The 26,675-nt window shown below is 45.8% G+C and overlaps 2 protein-coding genes across 2 annotated transcripts in view; one reads left to right on the forward strand and one right to left on the reverse strand.

Moving 5' to 3' along the window:
* SSH2 (slingshot protein phosphatase 2) overlaps positions 1-644 on the reverse strand; it is a 128,517-nt gene extending 127,873 nt beyond the window's left edge. The window contains exon 1 of the mRNA XM_055001513.1: positions 468-644. Within this exon, the coding sequence (XP_054857488.1) occupies positions 468-530 (63 nt within the window). The 5' untranslated portion in view covers positions 531-644. The remainder of the gene's footprint in view (positions 1-467) is intronic.
* A 6,360-nt stretch (positions 645-7,004) lies between these two features.
* Positions 7,005-26,675, forward strand: part of EFCAB5 (EF-hand calcium binding domain 5) — a 59,059-nt gene continuing 39,388 nt past the window's right edge. The window contains exons 1-4 of the mRNA XM_055001854.1: positions 7,005-7,564; positions 8,031-8,187; positions 9,784-9,838; positions 14,167-14,237. Of these exons, the coding sequence (XP_054857829.1) occupies positions 7,005-7,564; positions 8,031-8,187; positions 9,784-9,838; positions 14,167-14,237 (843 nt within the window). The remainder of the gene's footprint in view (positions 7,565-8,030; positions 8,188-9,783; positions 9,839-14,166; positions 14,238-26,675) is intronic.

The raw sequence follows: 26,675 nt of genomic DNA on the forward strand, positions 1-26,675 counted from the left end.
GGGCCAGGGCAAAATATTTTTCTGCAAAACATGGACAGGGCATATAACCGGAAAATCCTCACCATAAAGAACATGCCTTTAAAAAAAAAGAAATCACTAGAAAATGGATGAACCTACAAATTTAAGGAAAATCTTTGGCAAAAAAAAAGAGAACTAGCCAACCCATTTTTTAAAAAATGCTATTAGACGGAGACAATAATGCATACATTCAACATTAAAATATCACAGAGACCCAAACCTCATGGCGGGGGGCGGGAGAAAAAAGAAAGGGGAAGAATGAATGAATGAACTGTTTCCTGCAGCTGTCAATGCAGGCCTGGGGTAAGGCACTTGGACGGTAGGGGGAGGGGGACAAAATACTGAGGAGGAAAAAAGGGGGAGGCGGTCGCGAGACGGGCCACGCATGCGCAGAGGCGCGGGCCGGATTCGAGCGCCCGTGCGCTTTTCTCCTCACGGCGGAGACTCACCGAGGCGCAGGGGCTGGAGGTGGCGCTGGGGGTAGGCGAGCGCTGCACCGTCACCAGAGCCATCGGGGCGCGGCGGGGCCCCCCCAGCCGGCCTGCCGGGAGCCTTTACTCCATGGTGGGGGTCGCGGAGAGGGCGGAGGAGAAGAGAGGGAGGGGGATGGCGGTTGAGGACGTCGACAGCGGCAGCTCCTCTCCCACCAACGGTCTCTCGCCGACTGAGGCGCGGCGGGTTGGGCCGGCCGGGCACAATGAGGCGCGTGCGCGCCTGCGCCACCTGTCACCGGCGGGCCCCGCCCCCAGCTGCTGCTCCTGCAGTATTTTAACCCTTGCGTGCCCGTCTGAAAGCGCAAGCTTCCCTTTGCGCTCTTTCTCTCTCTTCCTAGATTTTTGTTCAGTATAATGGGACGTTAATGGTCGCCCTGTTTGCATTTTTGTTTTTAGCCTCTGGAGAACATCTGACAACTTTTTGTTTAAGCAGCTGCACCTCAGGTAAGAAATCCATCAGTTAGGCACCTTTTGGCGCAATGCACAATTACTCTACGGAACTCACTGCTACGGGTTATTACCGTCTCAAGCAGTTTTCTAAAGAGGTAGCTAAGAAAATAGTGACGGCCTTTAGCTTAGAGGGCTTTCAAAGGTGATTAGATAAATCGGTGGAGGAAGAGAAGTCCATCAGTGGCTGTTAGCCCTGATAGATAAATGGCACCACCGTGTCTAGAGGCATTGTTTTGATCAGGCATCTGATGAAGAGAACTTGATTCTCGAAAGCTTATGCTATAATAAAATTGGTTAGTCTTAAAGGTGCTACTGGACTCTTTTTGATAGAGGCATTGTAGCTCCGAAGGACAGCAAGCAACAAGGGAACGCCTCCCTGGGCCCCTTTGGCCACTGTGGAAGAAACAGGATGTTGGACTAGACAAATACTTAGACTGACCCAGCAGTTCTTAGGTGAAGTTTCCCAGCTTGTTGTTTATAGCTGCTGTTGTGTGCAGAGTCCTCAGGGTAGTTATGATATCGCTGCATCTCCATTCCAAGAAGAACCTTATCTGTGTGGCTTTTGGCCAGTTGTAAGAGCCTTGTGTGGGAAAAGAAAAATTTATTTTGGTTTTGATTTTTTTCCCGCCCTCCCCACACAGGCAGGCTCAGGGCGGATTACACGCAAATTAAAAACACTACAATATGATTTGCACTTTAAAATAGTTTAAAATGACAGTAACAAACAGTTCCATATAAATATTTAAAAGAATATAACATTGGCAGTTCTAAGCACAAGCCTACATGGAAATCATATCCCATGAACTGGAAGCTCCAGACCTTTAGAGGTGTGCAGAAGGCAGACATTTCCCAAGCACACCTTTTCCCATCGTAACACTGCTGTGACGGGAGCAGCAACTTGTAGTGAGTTTTCCCATTCTATTCAATTTGGAGGAGCTCCCTTGTGGACTCCAGATATCTCATTGAAAACGTGACTTTGTTGTTCTATGTGCTGGATCAAATATAGAAATTAGCTCTTCCCTAGAAGGTTTTACCATCTGTTTCAGCAGAGGAAAACCAAGCAGAGGCTAAGCAATGGCATAAGCAATGGACAGGGGCAAGCGGTAGCCATCTTTTTGACATCTGTGCCGAAGAAAGGATTGGCAATCTTTTTTCCTGGCTCTTCTCCTGTGCCTTTATCAGTAGTCCAGCACACAGAAATTCAGCAGATGAAAAATTTTCAGGGCACAGAGATGGAGTGATGGTCAGCGTTCTAAAATCCTGTGGAACGTGCTCGTGGAAGCACAGGCGCAGGAACAATTGGCCAATGTGAGGGCAATTCCTTTGGTCTTCTTATGAGTCTATTGACACAGACCAAGAGTCAATCTAGCCTGCCAACAATAGCCAATCAAGCATCACAGGAGAGTATGAAGGCAGATTTCCTCTGCTGTTTGTCCGGTACTCAAAGATACACTGTCTTTGAACATGGGCATTCTATTTAGCTAATATGGGCATATAACCATAGATTAGTCTGTCATCCACAAATACATTACCAATGATCTGCTAGTAAATACAGGAAGTAGCATCATCACATTGTGAAATTGGCTAGCCAAGCTGCCTTTAGTAAGTGGAAATCTTTAATTTTAAAAAGCCTAAATAATTACCCCAAAGAGAGGAGAAGTAAACATAGCTTCCTTCAGAGCACTTCATCTCTGCACCAGAAATTATCATTTCCAATCAGCGTGTTCCAGGCACATGCAATGCAAAGCTGCACCACAGTTACTGGACCCCAGTAGAAGCTCACTGAAAGAAGGCAAATCCAACGTGGTGACTCATTCAGAGACACAGAGGGCAGACTCCTCTCTGAGTGGATAATTTATTGGTGGGTGTCCAGAGGAGCTGGTAATTATTTAACTTATTTATTCCTCTCCCACACGCTAGCAGTGCTCTCTTGCCTCATATTTGTGTGCTTGGCCAGCAGTGTCAGACAAATCAAACTTGATCCAGTGTATTGCAGTGGTTAGAGTTCCAGGCTAGAACCAGAGCAGCCGAGGTTCAAATTCTCACTCTTTGCTGAAAGTTCACCGTGGAATCAAGTCAGTCTCTCTCCATCTAGCCTATTTCACAGGGTGTTGTGAGAAGAATCATGTGTACTGCCCTGAGCTCTTGGAAGGAAGAGAGCATCAAAACACAAAGAATAAATTGTTCCTGGTTCAACTTGGGCCCAGTGGTCTCTTTTGCTCCTTTTCCCAGTATTCCAGTAGGGTTTCTATCATCACTCCCAGCCCTGTGAGAGTTTTTCCCACTTCTTTTCTTTCTGTTAACAGCACAGGAGCAAATCATGTTCCAGTAGCATGTGAATTATTTCCATGAAGTTTTGTTCCTGGCCCTGTTTCTGTTACACTGATGTTGGATCTCTGGTGCAAATAACATTCAGTGCTACACAAGGCAATAGTAGTTTTATTGCTGACTTGAATCAACCTCAGCCATTAGAGCCAACCACACCAAGTTCCTTTGCTCCTGGAAAAAAAGGAGTCTGAGCTCTGTTTGCTGTCCATATACTTCACCACAAACAAATGTTCGCCATTCACGCCAAGCCAGTTACTGTATATACAGTACATTTCTTGGCTTGATGGTCAGAAATTCCAATGATATTTGAGAACATTCTGTATTTTTTTTTTAAAAAAATGGGAAGCCAGTAAAATGTACAGAAGGAACAGCCAAAAGCAGCAGCAGAAGTTGCAAGTTCGCACATTTTTCAAAAAAGGAGCACGTAAAGAAGAAATAAACAGGGAAGGATAAGCAGAGTTGCGCCTGTGAACATTGCCCTCGGGCTTTGCAACTCTGCACGAGAATCTTATTTAGAGTGGTTAGAATGTTGAACTAGAAGTGAGGGGTGCTGTGTTCAAATCATCACTCAGCCCTAAAGATCACAGAGTGGCTTGAGGGCCAGTCTCTAGAAACTTAACCTACCTCATAGGGTTGTTGTGGACATAAAATAAGGGATTGGGAAACCATGCATACTGCCCTGAGTATGCCCCCTCCCAGTGTGCCAATCTGGGGCAGCGGGAGGAGGGCAGGGCGGCATGCCACCACCGTGCCCCCACCCCACCCCCAATCACAGCTTGGGAGGGGCGGGGCAGGCAGCCAACTATGTTCTTATCCCCACGTACTGTGCGTGTGTGGGGATAAGAGGTGAGACATTGGCTACATGGTTTGCCTTTTATGTTTAAGGATTCAGGAAGGCCTGTAGTGCTACCAGTGTTGACTCCATCCACTGAGATTCGGCTCTTAATCCTCTTCTGTCATCTGGTCAGCAAGATGGGCTTCTTCCATCATGCCCCTCTATTCCCGTTCACACTGGGGAGGGGGTAAGATGCCCTTTGCCCAAGCATCTGTTATTCACAATTCTCTGGAGCTCTCATGACAGCCAGACTAAGCTCCTGGGTAGTTAGTGGCCAAACCCTCAGTAGAATTACATTTCCCAGGGTTCGTAGGACAGTAAAGTAGGTTTGAGACTAGCCTAAGTTCATAATTGTAAGTGTACCCTCAGATAAGAGAAGGGGAGAGAAGGCCTTTCTGAGCCATCAGTTATTGAGCATCTGTTAACTACGAGGTAAGTAACTGTGCTTCTGTGGTGGGCATGCCACATTCTGCCATTGCTGTAGGCAACCATATCGCACATCAGTGGGATAGGGCATGGGGCTTCCATAAGACTATTTGGAGATTCTGCAAACTTATAGCAGCACATTATAGCAAAGACTCCTTCAACCAACAAGGCCCAAAGAACCACGCAATCGGATTTTGTCATTGTATACTGAACAAGAAATGAGGTTTCCAAACCAACTCTATGTGTGTAATCAGTAAACTCAATCTTTTACAAAAAAAAAATGCGAGGGAATTGTGACCCAACATCCCTGTAGAAGGTGCCAGCCGATGTCTCTTGATTCTTCAGAAGCTTTTTTCTAACACCGGTAGTTTTCCTATTTACGGTCTAAAAACTGTTTGTGACAGCCTTTAATAAGTCTCCATGTCTGCCCCCCAAGGCTCTTTGAAGCATCACTAGCATGCATAATCTCCACATCCCCATGGGGAGGGGGTCAAGTAGCTGTCAACTGCCCCCTCTCCATTGCTTCTGTTCCAAAGGCAATACTGCAGTCAGTTTCTGTTACTCTTTCTGCCACTCTCCTTTTTTGCTTTGTTTTAATGCTGACAACTTGGTGATGTAATAGCAGTAAGGAAACATACACATGCCCCTCCCTTCCCAACTACCAAGATGGGAGATGACCCACCTCTTCTGTGAGCGGCAAAGGAAGTCTGGTAACACCTGGCATTGTTGCTTAGCAACGTCCAATGCATACACTGGAGTAAAATTCTGCAGACTGGTTCCCCCAGCAAGAGCCAGAGATGTAGGATGCCCTTATATGTTCCTTGAGAGCTAAAATCAGATGGTTGTGCCTTAAATTCCCAGACATCTGCAGTGTTGCTCAGAGGATAAATCCCTTCCTTGGTGGCTGCTCCTAAAGGTAAGAACAGAAACTTTGTTTTCCTAGCAAAATAAGTATTTACACACTAGAGGTTACCAGGAAGGAAAAGTAGCTCGGACATTGATCTTGTTTAGCAGCTCTACCCCAAAGATTTTAACAACAGCTGTACATTCACAAATCTAGCAGGTAACACATTTCCTGACTTGGAGCTACAGCAACATAGACATTTCTTTCATTTCTTTATGCTACACTACTATTAAAAGCTCAGGAGAAGGGGAAATAGAGAAGAGCACCTGCAAGGAGTATCATAATCAAATAACATAATTGGAGGAAAGCAAAGTCAGATTAAATGAAAGGTTGCTGTTCTCTCCCCCTACAAACACATACATACACTGGTTCTGCACAGGCATTTAGCATGGGGAGCTTTTCCAGAGGTGGGTATAGTTTGAGTAAGATAGTATGCTAAGGTAGTTGATGGTGGGGATGATGGAGCCACTGTCAGTGATTGGCTGAGCTGCTGTGTATCTTGGTTGTTGTTATTAGATCTATCAATGGTCTTTGATATGGTGGGTCATAAGATCTTATTAAGACCTTTGATGGCTGAAGTTGGTATCAGAGCACATGTGCTGGAATGGTCTAAATCTTTTCTGACCAGCCATACCGAGATATATGTGGATGCAGATCAGAAGTTGTTGATTGTATGGAAACTGTCCTGTGGTATTCCAGAAGGCCCTGTTCTAAATCCCATGCTGTTTAATCTTTACAGGAAGCCATTGTAGGAGATTGCTCTGGAGTACAGTATCATCAATATGCCGATGACACCCAGCTTTATATTTCTTTGTCTAAACTGTCGGAGGCAGCAGTCATCCTCCTGGCCACAATGGTGACCCCTGTCAGGGAGGCAGGGGAGCCCTGAAGTGAGAGGGATCCACCATGATACTCCTTTGCCAGGGGCAGACCCACTCACTCCAGCATTGGACTAGGATCTAGGGCACCCAGGTTCGAATCACCGTTCTGCCATGAAAGCTCGCTGGGTGATTTTGGGCCAGTCACACTCTTTCAGCCTAACCTATTTCAGAAGGTTGTTGTGGGGATAAAATGGAGGAGAGGTTAATGATGTAAGTCATGTTAGGGAGAAAAGTGAGGTATAAAATAATTAAATAATAATTCCAATCGCTCCTTTGCACCCCAGATGTAGCCCTTTAGGTCTTCCTTGTCTCCTCCTTGAAGGAGAAGAAGCAGCTATGATTCAAACTCTCCGTGCTGTCTGTAGTCCAGCCTTCTTCCTCGCCTGTTGTGGCAAGCAAGTATCCAAGTGTTGTGCCCAGCAGATGGACAACAGGGCTGGGAAGGGGATGAGAACGGGCATGGCTCTTCTGTCTCCTGCTGTAGCGGACAGCTTAAAAGCCAAACCCAGAGACCAGATTGCAAATCCTCACCTGCGGTCCTTGTAGTTAGTAATCTCTTGACACCATCAAACTGTTCACATGGCCTTGTATAGTGAGAAAGGGAGGAACATTGCCCCCACAATCCAAGTCCCTCTACGTGTGTTTCTTTTTATGTGCACAGGTGAAGCATGGCTGAAGAGCCGGAAAAGCCACAGGATGATCCTGAGATGAACGCCATCCTGGACCAGTCGCCAGAAACAGGAAAGCAAACCCCACAGGACAGCATCTTGCAGCTGTGTCCAAGGATGGACGCTCAGTGGAAGGCCGTTTTCTTCGAGAACGTGCAACGAAGGGCTTTGAACTTGCAGAATGTGAAAGTGGGGATGCTCCACAAGCACAAGGCGCAGCAAGAAAAGGTGGAGAAGAAAGTACCCCCAGATGGGTTGTCCAGGGAATGGTTTGATGATGAGGCCATGACGCTGGAGACTCGGGCTTACTTGCTTGATAAACTCCTCCCTACCTTAGTACCCGGAGTAGAGAAACTGTTAAAGGTGGCCGAAAGGAAGAAGGTGCTAGAAGCAGAGGAAGACCAACCCTCCAAATTGGACCCCATTAATTTCCTGGGAGAGTACCTGATGAGGTGTAATCCTGCGTATCACTATTTTGCTACATTAGATCCCTATGTGAGAGGAATTAAGGCTGTCACTGAAGAGCTGAAAGCTCAAGTGCCGGAGACGATGCCGAACAAGTGAGTGTGTCTGAGTTGTGAAATCCTATGTGCGAAAACGTGGTCAAATTTTGAAAGGAAGGGATGTCTAGAGGGTGGTTTGCAGCCCTTGACTCCCCCCAGGGTGTTCTTCAGCACAGCCACCCCAACGGCATCTTCTCTAAGATGCCAACATGTAATCAAAGGCATCAATGTATTATTATTTTTTAAAAGGCATCAATTCCCGCAAGAGGCGCACCCAGAATAATTTCTCATGCAGAAACACAGAGAGCTGACTCCTCTGATGGCTAGTAATTTTTATTCTCACACCCTCTAAAACCTCTTAAGGATGTAAGAAGTGTTTTTCTGGATCAGACCAGGCATCCATCTCATTCCTTATCCTGTCTTTTGGGCACAAAGTGTAAAAAAGACCCCCCCCCCAACTGTAAATTGGCCGTCATGTTTTGGAAACCCTGCCCTAACCCAAGTTATACCTGTACCCCTATAGGCTAGCCCAGATGAAGGCTTTGGTCAAAGAAAAGCGCAAGCAAAGGGAGCAGGTGGAACAGATCAAGAGACGTGTGACAGCAATGCGCAAGAAGGCCCTGACAGTGCAGTTCACAGAATGGACCCTGGATACCAGCCAACAGATCCCACTTGTGCTGGTAAATAGAGAAATAATCAGGATATCTTTTTCTCCTTAAGTAAATAAGCTAAAGGAAGAAAACTGGCAGCAGTGCGGAGCGGAGCAGTGGGGCCTCCCTCTGCTGCAGTGCCTTTCGGCTTCAGGTCCTCTCTTGACAGAGTCCTGGTTGGCAGCTGTTTGAAAAAAGCAATATCTGCTTCCTGCACTGACTCCCTCCAGTGCAAGCCACATTGTAGAGCTCTTCCAGGAGGGCTTGGAGGGGGCATCCCCAGGAACACTGACCCCTGTGAGCAAGCCCAAGTTGCAGGCAGATCGGAATGAAACCCAGGCTGCTTGAAGGGGAACCTCATCCTGAGGAAGAGCCACACAGCCCTAGCCTAGGCATGTTTCCTCAGAAGTAAATCCATACAACGTGGCTGAGACTGCATCTTCCTATGCATCCTGAAGTGAACAGCTGAGCTACATAAATAGGTCAGGGGCTCCAATATATATTTATTAAATTGTTATCCTTCCTTTCCATTGACACGGACAAGGCAAACTCAGCACTGCACCCAATCATTCTACCAATGTTTCCATTAAACCCCCAAACCACACCATTTTGTACTCCCAGTTACATCCCCTCTGGTCCCTCAAATTCCTTTCTGGACCTTCCCAGTCTCCCCCCCCCCCCCCGCTCCAAATGCATATCATCTCCATTCTTCACCTCTTTGACTCACTGACATGGTAAAGCACAGTCAAGGAGATAAACAACGGATGCTGAAAGAATACATCTTCATGCTAGTTACATGACAGATGTTTGATGGCTCTAGGTCATCGCTGTTCCCCAAAGATGCACCCACTTTTGTGCACTTCCAATCCCAAGCAGACTGTGCTGGGAAGACACAACTAAGACGGGAGCTTACCCCATCCTACCACTCCACTGAGCAAAGTATGAAGAGTGATTAGTACAACTATGGTGCAGGGAGCCTTCCTGCCGCCAAGTGGTTCTTAAGTTGGTGGGAGAGCCACAAAGGTTGGAGGAAGGCACCTTGCAGGATTGTTGGATCCTCCCAAGATATCCATGACTGAACCTCGCAGTGTCTTTAATTTCTTTTTAAAATGTTGCTGGCATGTTTGTGTGTGTTTGTACGTGTGATTCAAATCAGACTAGAATTCAGTCCTTTTGGAAGTTGGAATCAGGCTCTAAGAGAGATGGGCTGCCAGTTTTTGTTCACTGCTAGAGATAGTAACTGGGGGGGACATTATCCAGAGAGAAACGACCTTATGGTGAATCAGACCATTGCTCCATCAAGGTCATATTGTTGAATCTGACTGGCAGTGGCTCTCCACTCGAGTAGAGTTTTTTCACATCACCTATGACCCAGTACTTTTTTTAAAGCTGGAGATGCCAGGGATTGAACCCAGGACCTTCTGCATGCCAAGCAGATGCTGCACCACTGAGTCATGGTTCCTCCCCACACACCGCTCTTCTTCTATGAGGCATCCCCACCATGACTGCTTCTGAATTCAGTTGGAGACACCAAGAGATCTGCTCTCAAATTTCTTGCCTTTCGTCTAGTCAAATCCCGGTGCTTCAACACTGTCCTGCTCTTGAAACTGTCTCTTTGATTTGCAGGTCCAAAGTGCCCTGAAGTCATATATGGACATCAAGACTTCAACACCCACTGATGGCAAAGAAGGTAGTGTCGAAGCTGTGGCCAGAGCCACTACACATATCATTCTTGGGTTCCACAGCCTCCAGCTCAGAGGAGTTCTCCTAGTTTCTAAAGTTGAAGACAGATCCAGGGCAATCATGGGAAGCCTTGAGCATCCTCAGTGCTCAGGTTCTCTCTCACACACACGCACATGCACACACACACGCACACTGGGCACATGCAAATCCTGGAGTGTTCCTAAAGAATCCCTTTGGATCCCAACCGCAGAGCTTGATCAAAAGGCACGTCAGGCCATTTGATCCACTTCCAAGCATGGGGCCATTTAGCTAACAGCTCTCCTCTTGACACACTCCAGCCCAAAGGCTGGAGCACCGAGCACAGCTTAGAAGAGTCTAACCTGGAATGGGGGGCATCCAGCAGTGGAGTCCGGGCTCTGAAGGAGACCACCTGCCCTCTGGCACCCACACTTTGGCCAGTTTGCTGGCATTAATGTCCTGGTTTAGACCAGTGCTTCTCATGTTAGGAGCCCATGAGAAATTGGCCAAGAATTCAACATTTGAGTAAAATGAAACAATCCTTATATTGACATTGGATGGGAACTTTATGTTTAAGTAAATTTCATTTTGATTAGATATTTTGATATTTGAAAATAATAATAACAACATTCAATTTATATACCGCCCTTCGAGACAACTTAACACCGACTCAAGAGTGGTTTACAAAGTGTGTTATTATTATCCTCATGACAATCAGCCTGTGAGGTGGGCGGGGCTAAGAGAGCTCCGAGAAACTGACTGATCAAAGGTCACCCAGCTGGCTTCAGGTGGAGGAGTGGGAATCAAACCCTGTTCTCCTGATCAGAGTCCCGCTGCTCTTAATCACTACACCAAATTATCTATAGATAATAGAAACAGGCAGAAAAAGGCTTCTCCTCCTTCTTACCATGTAAACTATATAGTGGCTCTTTTCAAATAAATTTCCCTGACAATAATTTGGCAGAAATTGAATTGCTCAACTTTTTCTGGCCTGTAAACATTTTCATAGGTAGGGTTTCCTCAGGATTTGAAAAATTAATTTAGGGGTTGCTCCATGATAAAAAGCTTGGTAGACTCTAGTTTAGACTCTGCCACCCTCATGACAGTAATGAGAGCAGTCAGTCACAATTCATCACTAACACTTAACACAACATGTAAGATCGGTCCAGTAGCACCTTAAAGACCAAATATTGTTCTTTAAGGTGTTCTTGGATCCAGATCTTGCTCTTCGATTGCAGACCAACACAGCTGCCCACTTGAAACTTAACAACTCATTTACATTCCTGAATTTATTGTACTGTTTTTTATTTTTGTAAGCTGCCTTGAGTAGCTCTTAAATTGTCTTAAACGTATATAACAGGATGGCAACAGCACATGAGAACAAAACAGTGAGGCCATATATGCTTGGCAGTCCCAGGGATTCTTGGCAGAAGCCAGGAATGATATGCCACTGGAGGATGGTCTGTTTCTCCCCATGCAAGATACACACTTGGGATGTCAGCAGCCCATACAGTCATTTATGCTTCGGCTGGGGAAAGGACACCAAGTCGCACTGGCTGGCCCAGCTGGAAATTAAACATTAAATACAGAAATAAAAATAATACACACACCTCTTAATCACTTTCCAAGGTGGCTGGAGTCGTTACAACCAAAGTGCGCCATGGACATAGAACGGACCCATTGCAGGAAAGCGCTTGCAACTGGAGACTCCAAAAATAACAGTCAAGGAATACCCTTCAAACAGGACTAATAAAAATATTATGCAATAGGCACAATTCTGAGTTCCCCAGAACTCTTCATCAGGCTGTAAGTTCAGTGCAAAAACAAAAACACAAAAGGAGGGAGGAGAGAAAAGCTATTTCAGGTCATGGTGGGGAAGCTCAAGTATAAAGTTGGAAGTGCCTTCAGATAGACTGCAGAGCATGTTGCAGATTTAGCTGGATTACACAGGGAGCAACCCTAAGCTGGTCTGCTCAGAAGGAAGTCCATTCTTCGTTCATTTCTTTATTTCGTTTCTGCACTGCCTTTCTCCCCATTGGGTCCCAAAGCAGCTTACGTCTTTCTCCAGTGTTCTGAAGTTTGAAGACATGGTGTTGGGTACAAAGAGGCTTCAGCATGGAGCAAGGGTTGTTGGCACGGAGAAGCAAAACAAGGGCTGCTCTCCTTTTGAGAATATAAAAGTCAACATAAAATGTCTCTGGAACAGAGGCGAACAGATTCCCTAAATAAATTAATGTCTCTTCAGGCACGAGCAAAGTTTGACTCCAGTAGCATCTTAAAGACCAACTAGAGTTTCCAATGTATATGTTTTCAAGAGTCAAGCTCCCTTCACCAGATTTGGTCTTTAAGGTACTACTGGACTCGAACCTTGCTCATCTACTGCAGACCAACACAGCTACCCACCTGTAACTAGCCTCAGGCATGATAAACTTGAGATGCAATGAGATAAGCTCCATGTTTTAGGGGAAGGATAAAAGCAAGGGGCGGGGGGAAGGTCATTGCCAGTCTGCTGGGTCGAGAAAATTGTTAAAGTTTACTTGCAATTGGTTTTGCCTGCCCTTATTCCGGAGCTCTTTCTTGGGTACCACCCCATCTTCACTTCTTGAAGACATCCATTTAGTAGGACCCAATACACTAAGCAGGCATAAAGCAATGCTTTATGGCTTCATAAAGATAATTTACTGCCCATGAACGTCTTCGGGAACGAGCAGTAAATGAACTCCACTGGGTGTTCTCTCATTAGTGCCAGGAGCGAGAATAACTGACTTAACAGTTCCCTGTGGTTGCAGTGTCCTGTGTCTTCTCTCAAGAAACCCTGCAGAAATACTGGTGCTCTCTTCAGAGATGTTGGCATGTCCTGTCCTTGACAGTGTCCTTCCACCTGACCTAACGTGCATGCGAGGATCTGAATGCTTTTAGAAAGCATGTTTCTTAGCATGCAAGAGGGGACTTGGCCCTTGCTAGGAATGCAGAAACCAGCGTGGGTGCTGTTTATTTATGGTAGTCAACTTGAATGTTGCCGTTCTGTCTCACAGAGACTCATGGGGGCTAACAGCTAAAAAAAAAAATACCAGTAAATGAAATCAGATAAAATATTAAAATGCAATCAAACAGCTCTCACACAAATCTTATTTAAGGCAGTCCTATCAGTTTGTTTCAGACTAACTAGTGGAAGGCCATCCAGAATAACAGTGCCCTGAACCCTGCTTGGGAAGGTCTGTGATGAAGGTGCCAACCTCACCTTCTCATGAAGGAGTTCAGTAACTGAGAGGCGGAAGCTTACCAGGTCTTCCTCCTAGATCCTGCGAATTAGCCAAAGTGGGCTGATTGATACGGGTGAAGACAGTCCTTCAAGAAGAATTACAGGAGGATGCTCAAGTGAAGGAAGACACAATGTTAGCCGGGAAGCGTAGTTTGAATTTCACCTCTCTACAGAGCCAGCAAAGATCCTTCTCAAAGGGTTTGTTAATTTCCTGTTTGCCTCCCCTAAGGCCCTGTCAATTATTAACAAATTCTCTGAGAAGCGATCTTTGCCAGCTCTATAGGGAGAAGTAAAACTCAAACTACACTTCCTGGCTAACATTTCATCTCCACTTGAGCATCCTTGTGTAATTTGTCTCATGTAGTTTAGCATACTCGCACAGTCTAACCCGTCCCACAAGGTTGTTGAGAGGATTAAATTGAAAAACTATCATACTGGGCTCCTTGGAAGAAGATCAGGGTAAAAGGAGATGTTTGTATGTGCCATCAAGTTGCAACTGATTTATGGCGACCCCAGCAAGGGGCTTTCAAGGCAAGTGAGAAGCAGAGCTAGTTTGCCATTGCCTTCCTCTGCAGAGTCTTAATCAGTTATCACCCTATCCAAATACTGACCCTGCATAGCTTCTGAGATCTGATTAGATCGGGCTATACCATCTCATAAAAGGAGTAGCATAAAGAATGTGTCCTTTTGCCTCCCTTCTTGTGAGCTGGCAGAAGTGAAGTGTGGCAGAGGAAGGCAGCCCTGATGCTGCTGCAACTAAACCAAGCCACACTCCTGCTTTTGTGGCTTTATGTGCTGCAGGCCCATTTTGCTTCTCTGCAAACTGGAGAGGCTTTCTGAAAGCTGCTTACTTCCAGGAAGTGTTACCAGATGCAGAGAAGCAAAATGGGACTCCTGTACCTTTGACAAGGGAATAGAAGAAGACATTTCTCCTTTGCCTCCTTCCTAAAGAAGGAAGAGCTTCCCATGCCAGAGGGACAGAATGCAGCCACGTTCTTTCAGAATGCTGCTTGACATTGACTATCATATTCCCTCCTTTTTCACAGGCCTCTATGCCAGAACTCTGGAAGCCGTAGGAACACTAGAAGTGAAAGTGAACGAAGAGGAATTTGCAGAGGTAAGTAGCAATGCAGCTTTCTTTGAAATTCATTCTGTCTTCTTCTCCACAGATAAGAGGAGAGATGGAACTGGCAAACATGTTATGGACTAGCTGTGCTTAGTTTAGAAGTATGCAAGCTTTCAGACTCCATAGAACACCACAATAGGACAAACAAAAAGGGTCCAAATGCATTGCCTTTATGGAGAGAGCTGGGTAATATCTGGCAGAGAACAGGCATATTGCCAACAGTGGGTGAGTTACAGAGTTAAAAACATTTGCATTGCCAGATGGGTGTTTAACTGCCCCCTGACTGAGTAGCCAAGACAGCATGGAAAGTAAAGTGTTCAAAGCCTGAGTTCCTCCTTTATCCAGACGGAGCCATTAAAAGCAAGGAGGAGAATCATAACTCAGTCCTGGGATCATCTGCAGGAATAGGCTGAGCCAGGGATGCAATCAATCATGGTCCCAAAGTTGGTTCTGCAGTAGCAGAAACCAGGGGGAAGTTGAACAGGCAAGCAGGAGCTAACGTCTCCGGGAAGTCAGAAGGCCGGGTGAGTAGAGGCCAGGGCTACACTGAATTATGAACCAGGTGCCAAAGCCACGAGGAAAGCAAGGGCCAGCAGTCAAGAGGGCAGTCAGACTGTTAGCCAGACAGGAATCCTCAGCCTTCTTTGGGGCTTTTGCTTATTTTATGATATTTATGTAAATAATATATTCCCAGGGATTTTTTTCTGGGAAAAGAGGTGGTGGAACTCAGAGGGGTTGCCAGCACAGGGGGCAACTCCTGGCGGGAGGTGGTGCCCCTGGTACCACATGTGCACGCACAAAGTGCGCACACACTCCCAGGGCCAGACAATGATGTCACTTTGGGTCAGCTGGAACAAGGGAGGAGTTTTTTAAAGTTTATATCACCCTTGGCGAAAATGGTCACTTGGCTGGTAGCCCCACCCCCTGATCTCCAGACAGAGGGGGTTTAGATTGCCTTCTGATCTCTGTCTGGAGATCAGGGGGTGGGGCCACCAGCCAAGTGACCATTTTCAAGAGGTGCCAGAACGCCGTTCCACTGTGTTCCAGCTGAAAAAAAGCCCTGTATATTCCACCTTATCTCTTCAGACTTTGGTAGGTAACCAAATAGCAAAAGGTGCAACAACTCAAACATCGTAAGTGTGCAGCAACCAGACAAAGCCTGGTTTGGGGAGGTAGTTGTGAATTTTCTGCATTGTGCAGGGGGCTGGACTAGATGACCCTAGAGGTACCTTACAATCCTATGATTCTATGAAACTCAGCCAGTACTGTTTGCCCTCTATCCTGTGCACTTTCTGTGGGAGGCCATTCCAGAAGACTGGACCTACCCCAGAAAATGCCCATGACCTGACACTGTTGGCAGACAGATGTCCATTCCTAGGTGAGTGGACCACCAGGAGATGGCTGTCAGAGTGTGAGAGATGCAGTTCAAGCTGTATTTACGGGGATTTTATAAGGCTTTGTGCTGCAATGGTCCATTTATTTTTTATTTTACTACATTTATAGTCCACCTTTCTCACTGAGACTCAAGGTGGATTATGCAGTGTAAGTTGACATGATCAATAGGATGAGACATCTAATAAGCAACGTACTAGGACTAGGATTTACAGAAATCTGAAACAAGCATAGAATATTAGATATGATTCAGAAAGGAGAAATATTATATTACATCATTAGATGCAATGTAGAAAAATGGTACTATGTCAGTAGAACATAATGAAGTGGCCGCAGGATAATACATATATAAACATGTCCTATACCCAGTGGTATAGTCCATAGTCCCTTTCCCTTCATAATCACCGTCTTGAACCGTTGCATCATAATATGGTCCTATTGCCTTTATTGAAATGCTGTTTGACATAGTTTGCAGAATGACAGAAGCCTGGGAGCCTTCTACAAGACTGAGGTCACAACAGAGGATGCTCATATATGGGCAGCTGTCGATCTTGCCCATTTGCAGGGTGGCACCCCCAGAAGGTCATGCTCAGATGAGCAAAAATGTCATTAGTTGAGCACAGCGAGAGAAGTGATTCTGCAGATATGAAGGACCAAGGCCATGTATGTGAATTGTCACACGTCAATATCTTGAATTGAGCCTAGTAACTGGGCAGCCAATGGAGTGACTGAGGAATGAGAGTAATATGCGTGCTCTGGTTGGCTCTCAATAATAGCTGAGCCATGACATTCTGCACCAACTGGAGTCTCTGAACTGAATTTGAGGAGAGACCCCATGTAGAGTGCATCACGGTAGCCTAGTTTCAGTATTACTATGGGGTGGGTCCAGGTGGTCAGCTCAACCGAGTCAACTGAGACTTGATTAAGTTGGAAGGAAGTCTTTTTTACAGCTGCAGTAACTTGCTTCTCCAGTGGTAATGTTGGATCCAGTATAATTCTAGCCTCTTAACAAGAGTCAGCAAGGGTCAGCTGAGCTACATCAAAAGCAGGAAGTACGATGTTCTTCAAGATTTCAGCCTTCCCAACCAGCATTGCTTCTATCTTGTCAGGATTCAGTTTCAGTTTATGCTTTCTTAGCCATTTAACTAAGCAGGCAGCAGCTTGACCTCTGCTGCATCACCAGGAAATGTGGATAGAGGGATATAGAGTTGTGTATCGTCAGCATATTGATGACACCCAATTCCAAAGCTATGAATGATTTCTCCGAAGTGCTTTACAAGGGTTTTTTAAAGTAGTGGGACTGGTTGTGCTGCTGTCACTGCTGCTTCATAGGTCTTCCAATGCAGTCTATAGCATGATGTATCAGAATCTGTACAAGTTTTCTGCCAGCATTACTCTAGATGCCTCCCAGCCCTTTTCAAGTCACCCAGCTCTGGGTTCCGTGTAGCTGGATTCCACCCCGGGGGCAGGAGAGGTCAACAAAGGGCAACTTTATTGATAGTTCCCAGGAGTTTCTAGAAGATAGTGTTCAGATCATGGTACAGGCTGAACCTCTAACTAGTACGTAGGTGCAACATCTTTTGAGGCTCAGAGCACCATACAACCCCTGGAAGTGGCTCAAACTTGCCGACTCAGTGGCTTACGGCACGGCACAGCAGAGCTTTCAGCACAAGACGTGCCAATTAAAATCTCAGCATGCATCCTACGTGTAGGTGAAGGATCCTTCATGTCAGGTGAAGGATCTCAATTGGCGGGGCTAGAAAAGAGCCCTGAAGAGCTACTGCTGGCCAGAACAGGCCACCTCAGGGGGAGGTCAAGGGTCTGACTCTGTATATGGCAGCTCCTTAGGTGTAATTATACCAGTACATTTTACAAAACATTCAATAGGAAGTGGTCTGGGAGCACCTGATGCTGTAGCACAGCTGCACCTAAGCAAATATGGGCCCAATCCATCCGTTGGATGGGTGGCCACTTCAAACCCCATGTAAATGCTGGATACTTATTATATCGGTATCCCTTTTTCCCGAAGCAGCTCACAGGATTAAAAAAAGAATCCGAATAACCCCAATGGCCTTAACGTGCAATACAAACGTGCCTCAGCTGGAGCCAGGCAGAATGGAGAGGTACCTAGCTGAACAGATGAATCTGCCTTATACTGACAGAGACCCTCTAGCTCCACATTTGCTTTAACTGGCAGCTGCTCCCCAGAGTGTCCGTAAGAGAAGGATATTTCCCAGCACCTGCTTGGTGAGATCCGTGGAGATGCCTGGGATTGTGTGAATGGAGAGCCCACTATGGACCCTCATCCATTTCAGACAGATGTAGTTGCAAACTGAATGGAGTCCAGGGAGCCACCAGTTCTTCCTGCTCCCCAGAGAAACTGGCTCTGCAGAGTGATGACTGGCTCTCGTTCATGGCAATTGGGAATCCACCCCACCCTCCTGGCCAGAACAACGCTTCAAGTTTTTTAAAAAATAGTGTGGCATAAAAGAAAGTGGCATTGAATACATATTTAAATGGAATGGATAAGTATTCTGAACACCTGCAAGGAGATGTTGGATAAAACCAAAAACTTGCCCAAAGCTTGGGGGGAAGGGGCAAAAATAGCGGCAGAAGTTGGAGCCATGCTGCAGTAGAAGGAGAGCAGCGAGAAGCAGAGCTAGCCAGCAGCAGGAAATCCTAGCTGGCTAGACACACTGGCTAGCAGTGTGTCTTTTTCTGTACTTATCTTTGCTGTTTCTTTGAGCAAGGTGTGCAGTCCTGTGGCCATGGATGGAGCCTGATCACACCACTCCCCACCCCTGTAGAAAAATGGGTGGGGGATGAAGTGGTAAACGGAAGAAGGGGTTAAGTGATGGAGAGATTAACCCACTGCTTCTCCACTTGAAACCCCACGCACACTTCAGCAGTAGACCATGTTTTGGAGACCTGGAAGACCACCATCACAGCTTGTTCTACTCTAAGGGAATCACTATTCCTGGCAAACACTTGGCCCCAGCCCCACGCTTGCTAAGCTAATGGGGATGCAGGAAGGAAGGGGAGGATTAGCGGAAGAGAGGAACGCTTAGCCCCCTCACATTCCTCTGTAGATTCTCCATGACAAATGCCCACATTTCATTTTGTGAGGGGGGCATTTAGGGGTGAACCAGAAGGTGGCAGAAGGACCAAGCATTGCTCCCACATGCCAGTTTTCCCCTGCATGCAGCTCAGCATGAGCATCACAAGTTCAACCCAGGGTTAGAAACTTGGTGTTTCCTTTCAATCAAAGCTCTAGTTGCACTCTTTTGTTACTCTACCATTCTGAGTGTGACATCAGGAGGACTGAGCCTCCCCCTACACTCTGTCTCAGGACAGCATCACCCCATCCCATTTTAGAGGCCCTCGCCTGCGTTCTCAGCATTATGGTGGAGAAGGGACCCCATGCCACCACAAGGGCCTGCTTTCTTCCAGGCTAAACTGTCTGGGGATGTTTTCAGAAACAGATTCTAGAAACAACTGTGTCCATACATATCTTTTATAAGGAACAACCAGATTATCCCCAAATAGCAAGCCAGAAGCATGAGTGAGTCTAGTAGTTCCAGGTCACCAATGAATTCAGATTTTCCACTTGCCGCACTCAGGAGACACACACACACTCGTTGGCACCATCATTATTGCACAATTAGCATGGTTCCTGCAGCATCTGTTATTGCAGCTGAAATTCTATTAGCCACTTCACTGAAGAGGCCTGAAATGTCCCAGAGGAGGTTCTGCAGTATCACCCAGAGTAGTTTAAGAAAGAAAATGGCCAGTGTTTACATGTACAGATCCCAGCTGCTGTCGGGAATGGACTGCTGAGTTATGCCAGGTGATGCTGACAGAATGTGAGGAGGAATTTTTGGACCCTGCACACGGCAGCCAGGGGAGAGAGTGCTCCAAAAGCAGAGGGCAGGGTGCAAAGCCACCGCACAGATGCTGATAGCAAGTGGGGCATCTGCTTGCTGAGCCCCCTGCTTTTGAGAGGCATCCATTGAACGCTCTGTAGAGAAATAGGTTGTGTTTTTTAAAATCAATCTCATTTTTAAGACTGCAATGAGATGTTTGAAAATTTCTCCTCAAAATGACTGCTTCTAATTAAGACGATTATCCAGAATAATAGGCGCTCGGAAAAGCCCATTTATCACTAGAATCAAGTGACAGACTCTGCATCTCGAGAATGAGTTTTAAAGGCATTCTTATTCATGAATGGGCAAACGGTATGCTTAGTTGAAGAGCAGGACCACAGCTCCAGTATGGAGTCGAAGTCACAGGGAGTCTTAGGGCACCTTGAAGACTCATGGCATTTATTGTGGCATCAGAGCCAGAGGCCACCTTTTCAGTTGGCACCCCCAAAGCTGCAAATGGCCATGTGGAGGTATTGCAAAAAGGCCAGAAAGCCTCATTTCTCAGGATAAACAGGTATATCCCATGACATTGAGCAGCATGACTGAAAACGAGATCCAATCAAAATAATAAAAAATCCACCCCCAGCTGTCAATTAATTAGCAAAGTAGGAGCTGAATCTGAACAGGAAGGACAATGATCAAACAACAAAGGTGCAGTATTTTTATTAGGACCAGACAAAATATCACAAAGTAGTGAAAGCAAACTTTCTAGTTCCCCAGAACTCTTCGTCAGGCTGGTTGTTTCATCGGGGCAAGGAGAGTTGTTTCGAGGTCTGTTGGAACAGCCCAGAATCTGTAGTTTTCTTAAAGTGGAGACCTTCAGAGTCATTAGAGTATGTGGTGATGGGTACAAGGCAAATTTTAAGATGCACCAAAGTTCCTGAGCTGAAGAAGCAAAGAACGGGGTCTCTCCTTGCAAATATGAAAGCCATCAGCGACTTCTCCAGCACTCTCTAAAGCAGAGAATGAGGAATTCCTAACAATCAGCCAACTTCTTTCTGCAGCCAGCTCCCAGTCCTGACAGAGGCCCTGAACATCTTGTTGGTCATTCAGGTGCTACTGGACTTGAAGCTTGCTGTTTTTCATTTCTGTTTTCCTTTCTTCATTCTTTTAACCAAAGTTGGAGTTTCTGTGATTTGAACTGCAGATGAGTAGTTGAGCTCTGAAAAGCAGCCACAGTGGTTTGGTAACATAATTTTTGTATATGGGTCTTGGTACTGTAATAAAAATGATGATGATGACGAAAGCAGCCACAGAGTAGCCACAAGGAAGTGCTGGGGCGGGGGGATCTGTTTTCTTCAAAGCTGTTTCCCAATCAAAAGCCTCCCCTCCCTTTGTGTGACGCCTCAGTAGCCATATAAGATAGACACACAATACATGAAGAGGGGAAGTGCGCTTCTGGTTGGGGAAACAGTTGGCCCCCCCTTCTCCAGAGCTGTGGCCCCGATCCATCATACACACCATACTGCAGCTTTTAAAGGGTCAAATTACATGTCAGGAGTTTCAGTCTCAGGATTTCAGGGTTCTGTCTAGTATGACCCCTTGTTTCAACATTATATTCTGGTTTTTGTTTTAGCAGACAGCTGTTGTGGGAGATGGTGATCTTGAACAGAATACAGCAAGGGGCGTGGGACTGGGTTCTTAAGCCTTTCCTTGCAAGTCCCTCTCTCTTTTTCCCCCTGGGGAGAAATCTGAGGGGTATTTGGAGGGGGGGGGAAGCCCATAGGAAAATGGTTACAATCCTCCTTCCCCCCCTGTGGTCTTCTACTTCAGAGTGAATAACTCTCAGCTGAATAACTCAGCATTATCTCATGAGTCAGACAATTTGGTCTCTCAAGGTCACTATTTTCTGTTCCAACTGGCAGTAGTTCTCTGGGGTCTCAGGTATAGGTTTTTCATATCACCTAGTACCAAATCCTTTTTAAAAACTATGTGCTTAGGATTGAACTGGGGACCTTCTGCATACAAAGCCAACCATCTGCTGCTGAGCCACAGCACCTCCTTCTGTTAATAGCTACTGCAACTGAGGCCTTCCTCAGGAAGACATTGTAGGGAACAAAAGCTCCGAAGTGCCAGATGGAATTTGTTCTTAGCATTGAGGGACTGGAGCAAGGCTGGACACTCAAGGGACAGAGAACGTTGCCCGAAGTTGTCCAGCAAGAGTAGCAAGTCACAGGAAGCAGGCGCCACCTCTGCAGCACCCAGGAGAGCTCCCAGAGACGGCTCCAGCAAACTCAAGCACAAGTGACCCCTTCTGTCTCCAGGTCAGAGCCCTCCTCCTAAACAGAGTTGCAGACTGGCATTCAAAGAGGTGGCCCTCTGGCTGGGCAGGATCAATTGGCCTCTGCTGGTGCATGTTACCTTCTCCAAAGAGGATCCTCCACTGGAGCCTGAAAGGGCACCAACTCAGATGCCCCCCAACCCCTAGTAACCTGCCCTCATCCTTCAAGATGCCTTTCCAAACAGATCTGGGGCTCTGGGGCTGTGAGGTCTGGTGTCAGAGGGGTCCAGGTCACACCAGTTGGGAGCCCTCTCCCACCTTGTTCCAACTTAGTTATTTAGAAAGCCAAAGACAGAATATTCTGTCAAGGAGTAGAATATCCTCTTGCTGGGTCTGGGCTCCTCCCCAATTTTTTACATCTAATTCATTCTTCATAAAATTTCGGTGGTGTTTTATATGGAATACTTTGCCTATATCCTCAGTCATAAATGTTGTAAGACTTGACTTAATGTACTTTTATTTTTATCTATTTTTATGTTGACTTTATTTATCTTGACTTAGTGTGGTATATTTCTAGACTTCAATTCCACCCAAATGTCCTCAAGATGATTCTTAAGTGAAAATACAATTTCATTATAAAATCAGTGTAAGATTAACTTGAAATCATCTTAATAAGCACAGGGGAAGAAACAGTTTAACCAGATAGGTCAGTAGCATTGACCTGTTGGGGACTGCTGAGAATTTCGGCCCCCGGAGTTCATGGCTGAGATGTGTGTGTGTTATGTGCCATCAAGTCGCCTCCAACCTATGGCGACCCTATGAATGAAAGATCTCCAAAACATCCTATCATTAACAGACTTGCTCAGGTTCTGCAGACTGGAGGACGTGGCTTCTTTTATTGAGTCAAGCCATCTCATTTTAGGTCTTCCTCTTTTCCCGCTGCCTTCCACTTTTCCTAGCATTATTGACTTTTCCAGAGATTTTTGTCTTCTCGTGATGTGACCAAAGTACGATAGCCTCAGTTTTGTCATTTTAGCTTCTAGGGAGAATTCAGGCTTGATTCTAGTACCCACTTATTTGTCTTTCTGGATGTCCATGGTATCTGCAGAACTCTCCTCCAGCACCACATTTCAAATGAGTCAATGATCTTCCTGCCATCTTTCTTCACCATCCAACTTTCACATCCATACATAGTAATGGATGAGATGAGGACCTGAGAATTAAGATGAGCTTCAATGGATGTGGAAGGGCGTGACTCTGCTTTGGGGTGACACTGTAGTCCTCTAAGGGGCCAACCATTCCATTTCCAGATTGACAAGCAGGCCTTTAAGACAACATCACTCCCTCATAATTGATCCCACGATGGGTATTCAGAGGCAGGCTATGTCTCCTCAGACTTACAGCCTCGTCCCCATCTTAATTCTGTTCCCAATGGTAGGCAACCAAATGCCTCCAGAAAAGCCTGCGAGAAGGTCTTGAGGGCAGCAGCATTCTCCTTTACTTTGCCCCAGTATTATAATTCGGTATTCAGACAGATCGCTTCTGAATATGGAGGTTCCAGGTCTCCATCATGAGTGCTGGTGGAGGGGTTCTGTGGCCTGTGATCCTGGCCTGCAGGATCTGAAGGGAATTTTGGTGGGAATTGTTTGCCTGTGGGTAGCTGGTAAAAACCCCACTTTTTATCTACCCATCTTCACTGCTGTCAGCCATGGCACTCCACGGAGGCATGGAAATCAAGGGATCATATTCTTTGTTCTCTCTAACTTTGAAAATGGTAGGTATCCCCTGCACACCGTAGTATTGCATTGCGTGTTTTTCCTCCCACCCAGATTGACAGTGAAGAAACCTGCTGTAATAATTTAGCCCAGAGACTGGGCTGCTAGCTCCTTCTGACAGCCCAAGTTCTTTACACTTCACAGACCGCCTTTTAGAATGCCCATTTCTTTTTACCCATTAAAAACTCACATGGCGATAAATCTAGTGTTTAAAGTGCCTCCCTGACCCAAGCTCCAAATAAATCTTCTCTGGATAGCAGTCCCAATGTCAGAAGATTAGCTGAAGCTTGTTTCCAAAGTCACTTTCTTTTGTCCTCTTTCTAAAAACCTGATCTATAATGATTTGCAGTCATCTCCAAAGCCATTGCTGCCACACGTCTCAGAGCATGTGAATGTAAATTATGTTGAATGTAGCTGCAGAGAATGCCGCCACAGAGCGGAAAGGCAACTGTGTGTTTGTTTAGAGCATTTGTTTAGAGCATTTATATCCTGTGTTTCCGCAATTTGCTGGAGATGACTAACAAAAGAAAAATAACAAAAGATAAAAATCATAACAAATAAATACAAGCAGTCCAATGAAACTCATCCAACAGTAAAAAAAACATCCAATACAAATATTAATGCCAGCAATGCTGATAAAATCAGCGGCATCAAAGTATCCTAAGCCTAAAAGATATAAAAAGCAAGCCATAAACCATCCCATCCTGAGTTCACTTTGGGTGTGAAAAAACAATGCTTTTTAAATAATATGAAAAGTCTCAGCAGGTGAGAAAAAATATCAAGATTTAAACATAACAGTGATGGGATAAGAGTTCAGGTAAAAACCTGGAGGAATGGAAATGCCATTGCCGAGTGCCTAAAGGCTAGATAGTTAGCCAATGCAGACCCTTCAGCACAAGAGTTGTAGGATCCCTGTATCCAACCCCTTTCAACATTCCTGCCCACTGTATTTTGGACTGGTAAGGTTTCCAAAACCTTCATAGGCAGCCCCATCTAACACACATTTCATTAACATAACCTGGATGTGATCAGATCATAGATCCTCATGGCCAAACTACATCTTTGCAAGAATGACTGTAACTGTTTATCAACCAAAGCTGATCAACAGTGCCGCAGGCTACGGAGGAAACATGAGCCTCCAACCGTGGGAGGATCCAGAAACACCCCCCCCCCCCGACCGAGAAGCTGCTCTTTCAAAGGGCTGACAGCCTCTTCCAGGACAGGCTTGCTCTTCCTTCTGAGTGACCTTATCTGTGAGCAGCAGTGCCTCAGTCTTATCTGAACTGATTTCAGTTTGTTGCCCTCATCCATCTCATTCCCTTCTCCAAGCATTTGTTCAGAATTTCCGCAGACCTACCTGACTCAGCATTGCACTCACTATGAGCCTGGCCACCTTGCTCAACAAAGGAATATTTGCCATCCAGAAGCAGTTATTTAAGCCAGGTTCTCCAGGAACGGGTCTATGATCACTTCCTTCAAGATACCTGGGCCAGCCCTCTCTCTCAAGGTGGCATGTATAATCTCCTGGAACCATTCATGAAAACCATCCTGTCTTGATGTAATCATGCAATAAGGGCCTAGTTCTGGTGACCCACCCACTTCAAAACAGTTTTGTCTTCAGTCCATCCTGAGCTCCATATCAGAGCCAGTTTGGTGTAGTGGTTAAGAGCACGGGACTCTAATCTGGAGAGCCGGGTTTGATTCCCCACTCCTCCACAAAGCCAGCTGGGTGACCTTGGGCGAGTCACAGTTCTCTGAGCTCTCTCAGCCCCACCCACCTCACAGGGTGATTGTTGTGAGGTAATAATAACACTTTGTAAACCGATCTGAGTGGGCATTGTTGTCCTGAAGGGCGGTATATAAATCGAATGTTGTTGTTGTTGTTGTTGTTGTTGTTGTTGTTGTTGTTGTTATTATCCTGAGGCTGAACTGAATTAACATGCCCAAGTTACTGCAGATGCACTCAATTTTATCTGCAAAACGCATTGCAAATAAGTCACAGTGAGCCTGCAAACTTCTGGGTCTTCATCTTCAGAGTCCTACAACACACACCCTCAACTGGAAAAAGTTCTGCTGGGCAGCATCCTGATGGCGCAGTGAGGAGTGGCATGATAATGCACACTGGCTCATGTTCGCTTAAAGTTTCCTTTAGTTGCACTGTTGCTGTCTGCCCAGCCATTTCATCTCTCCAAGCTCCTCTGTAAACAAATGGGGGCATTCCAAGCTCTGTGACAGTAGCCAATGTCTTCGGATGAACCTAATCAGTCACAGGCTGGTGCTGGTCGGCCTTGTCTATTTGGCATCTGTCGTTCAGCAGCACCTTTTAGGGTAGTTAAGAGCTCCTTAAAGAAGGGGGAGACCCACGAACCCCTCTACAATAGCAGGCAGATCAGGAAGCCCCCAAGTGGACCTGTCCTCCAGTGTCCCAGAGTCTCCTCCAGTAACAAGGAAAGGAGAGGGCTAGAACTGAAGCTTAGGCTATGGGAAGGGTACATACCTGGCAACTCAAGACCTCCAGCATTCTGCTCTCAGGAAATGAACATAACAGCCTAGAACCATGCCATAATTTTTTAAGGAACAACTAAAAATGACACAAAATAATGCACAAGCTTTCAAGTTCTCCAGCACTCTTCATCTCTAGAGAGAGAGTTAACACATTGATATGCGACCAATGCCAACAGTTTGCTCTCACTATGACCAATGCTAAAATTTTAGACAGTCCGCAACATTCCTTTGGGGTGGCAGTGACTGATGGGGCATTTGAGTGGCAATAGAACCCAAGTGTAGAATTCTCCTCTTGAGGCACAGCGGGCTGCCAGTTCAGCCTTCCCTTCAGATTAGTTGAGAATGACTTTGGATTTGATGCTGATAAACTGATGATTTGTGCTGTTATAGGCAATTTGAAAAAAATCTTTACCTTTATTTTGAAATGGTATAATATTTAATTGCCTCTATCCATTAGCTCTTAGGCCCTTGAGGAAGAGCACTTTATGTCAAAAAACAAGGTAAAAATAAATCGGCAAATATTATTCTTGGAGTGGTTCAGTAAATCGCTGGCTTCAGTTTGAGAAACCTAGCTACCTTTGAGAAGGAAACATGACTTTTGTATATAGAGTGA

This window comes from Eublepharis macularius, chromosome 17 (genome assembly GCF_028583425.1).
Source record: "Eublepharis macularius isolate TG4126 chromosome 17, MPM_Emac_v1.0, whole genome shotgun sequence".
NCBI lineage: Eukaryota > Metazoa > Chordata > Lepidosauria > Squamata > Eublepharidae > Eublepharis > Eublepharis macularius.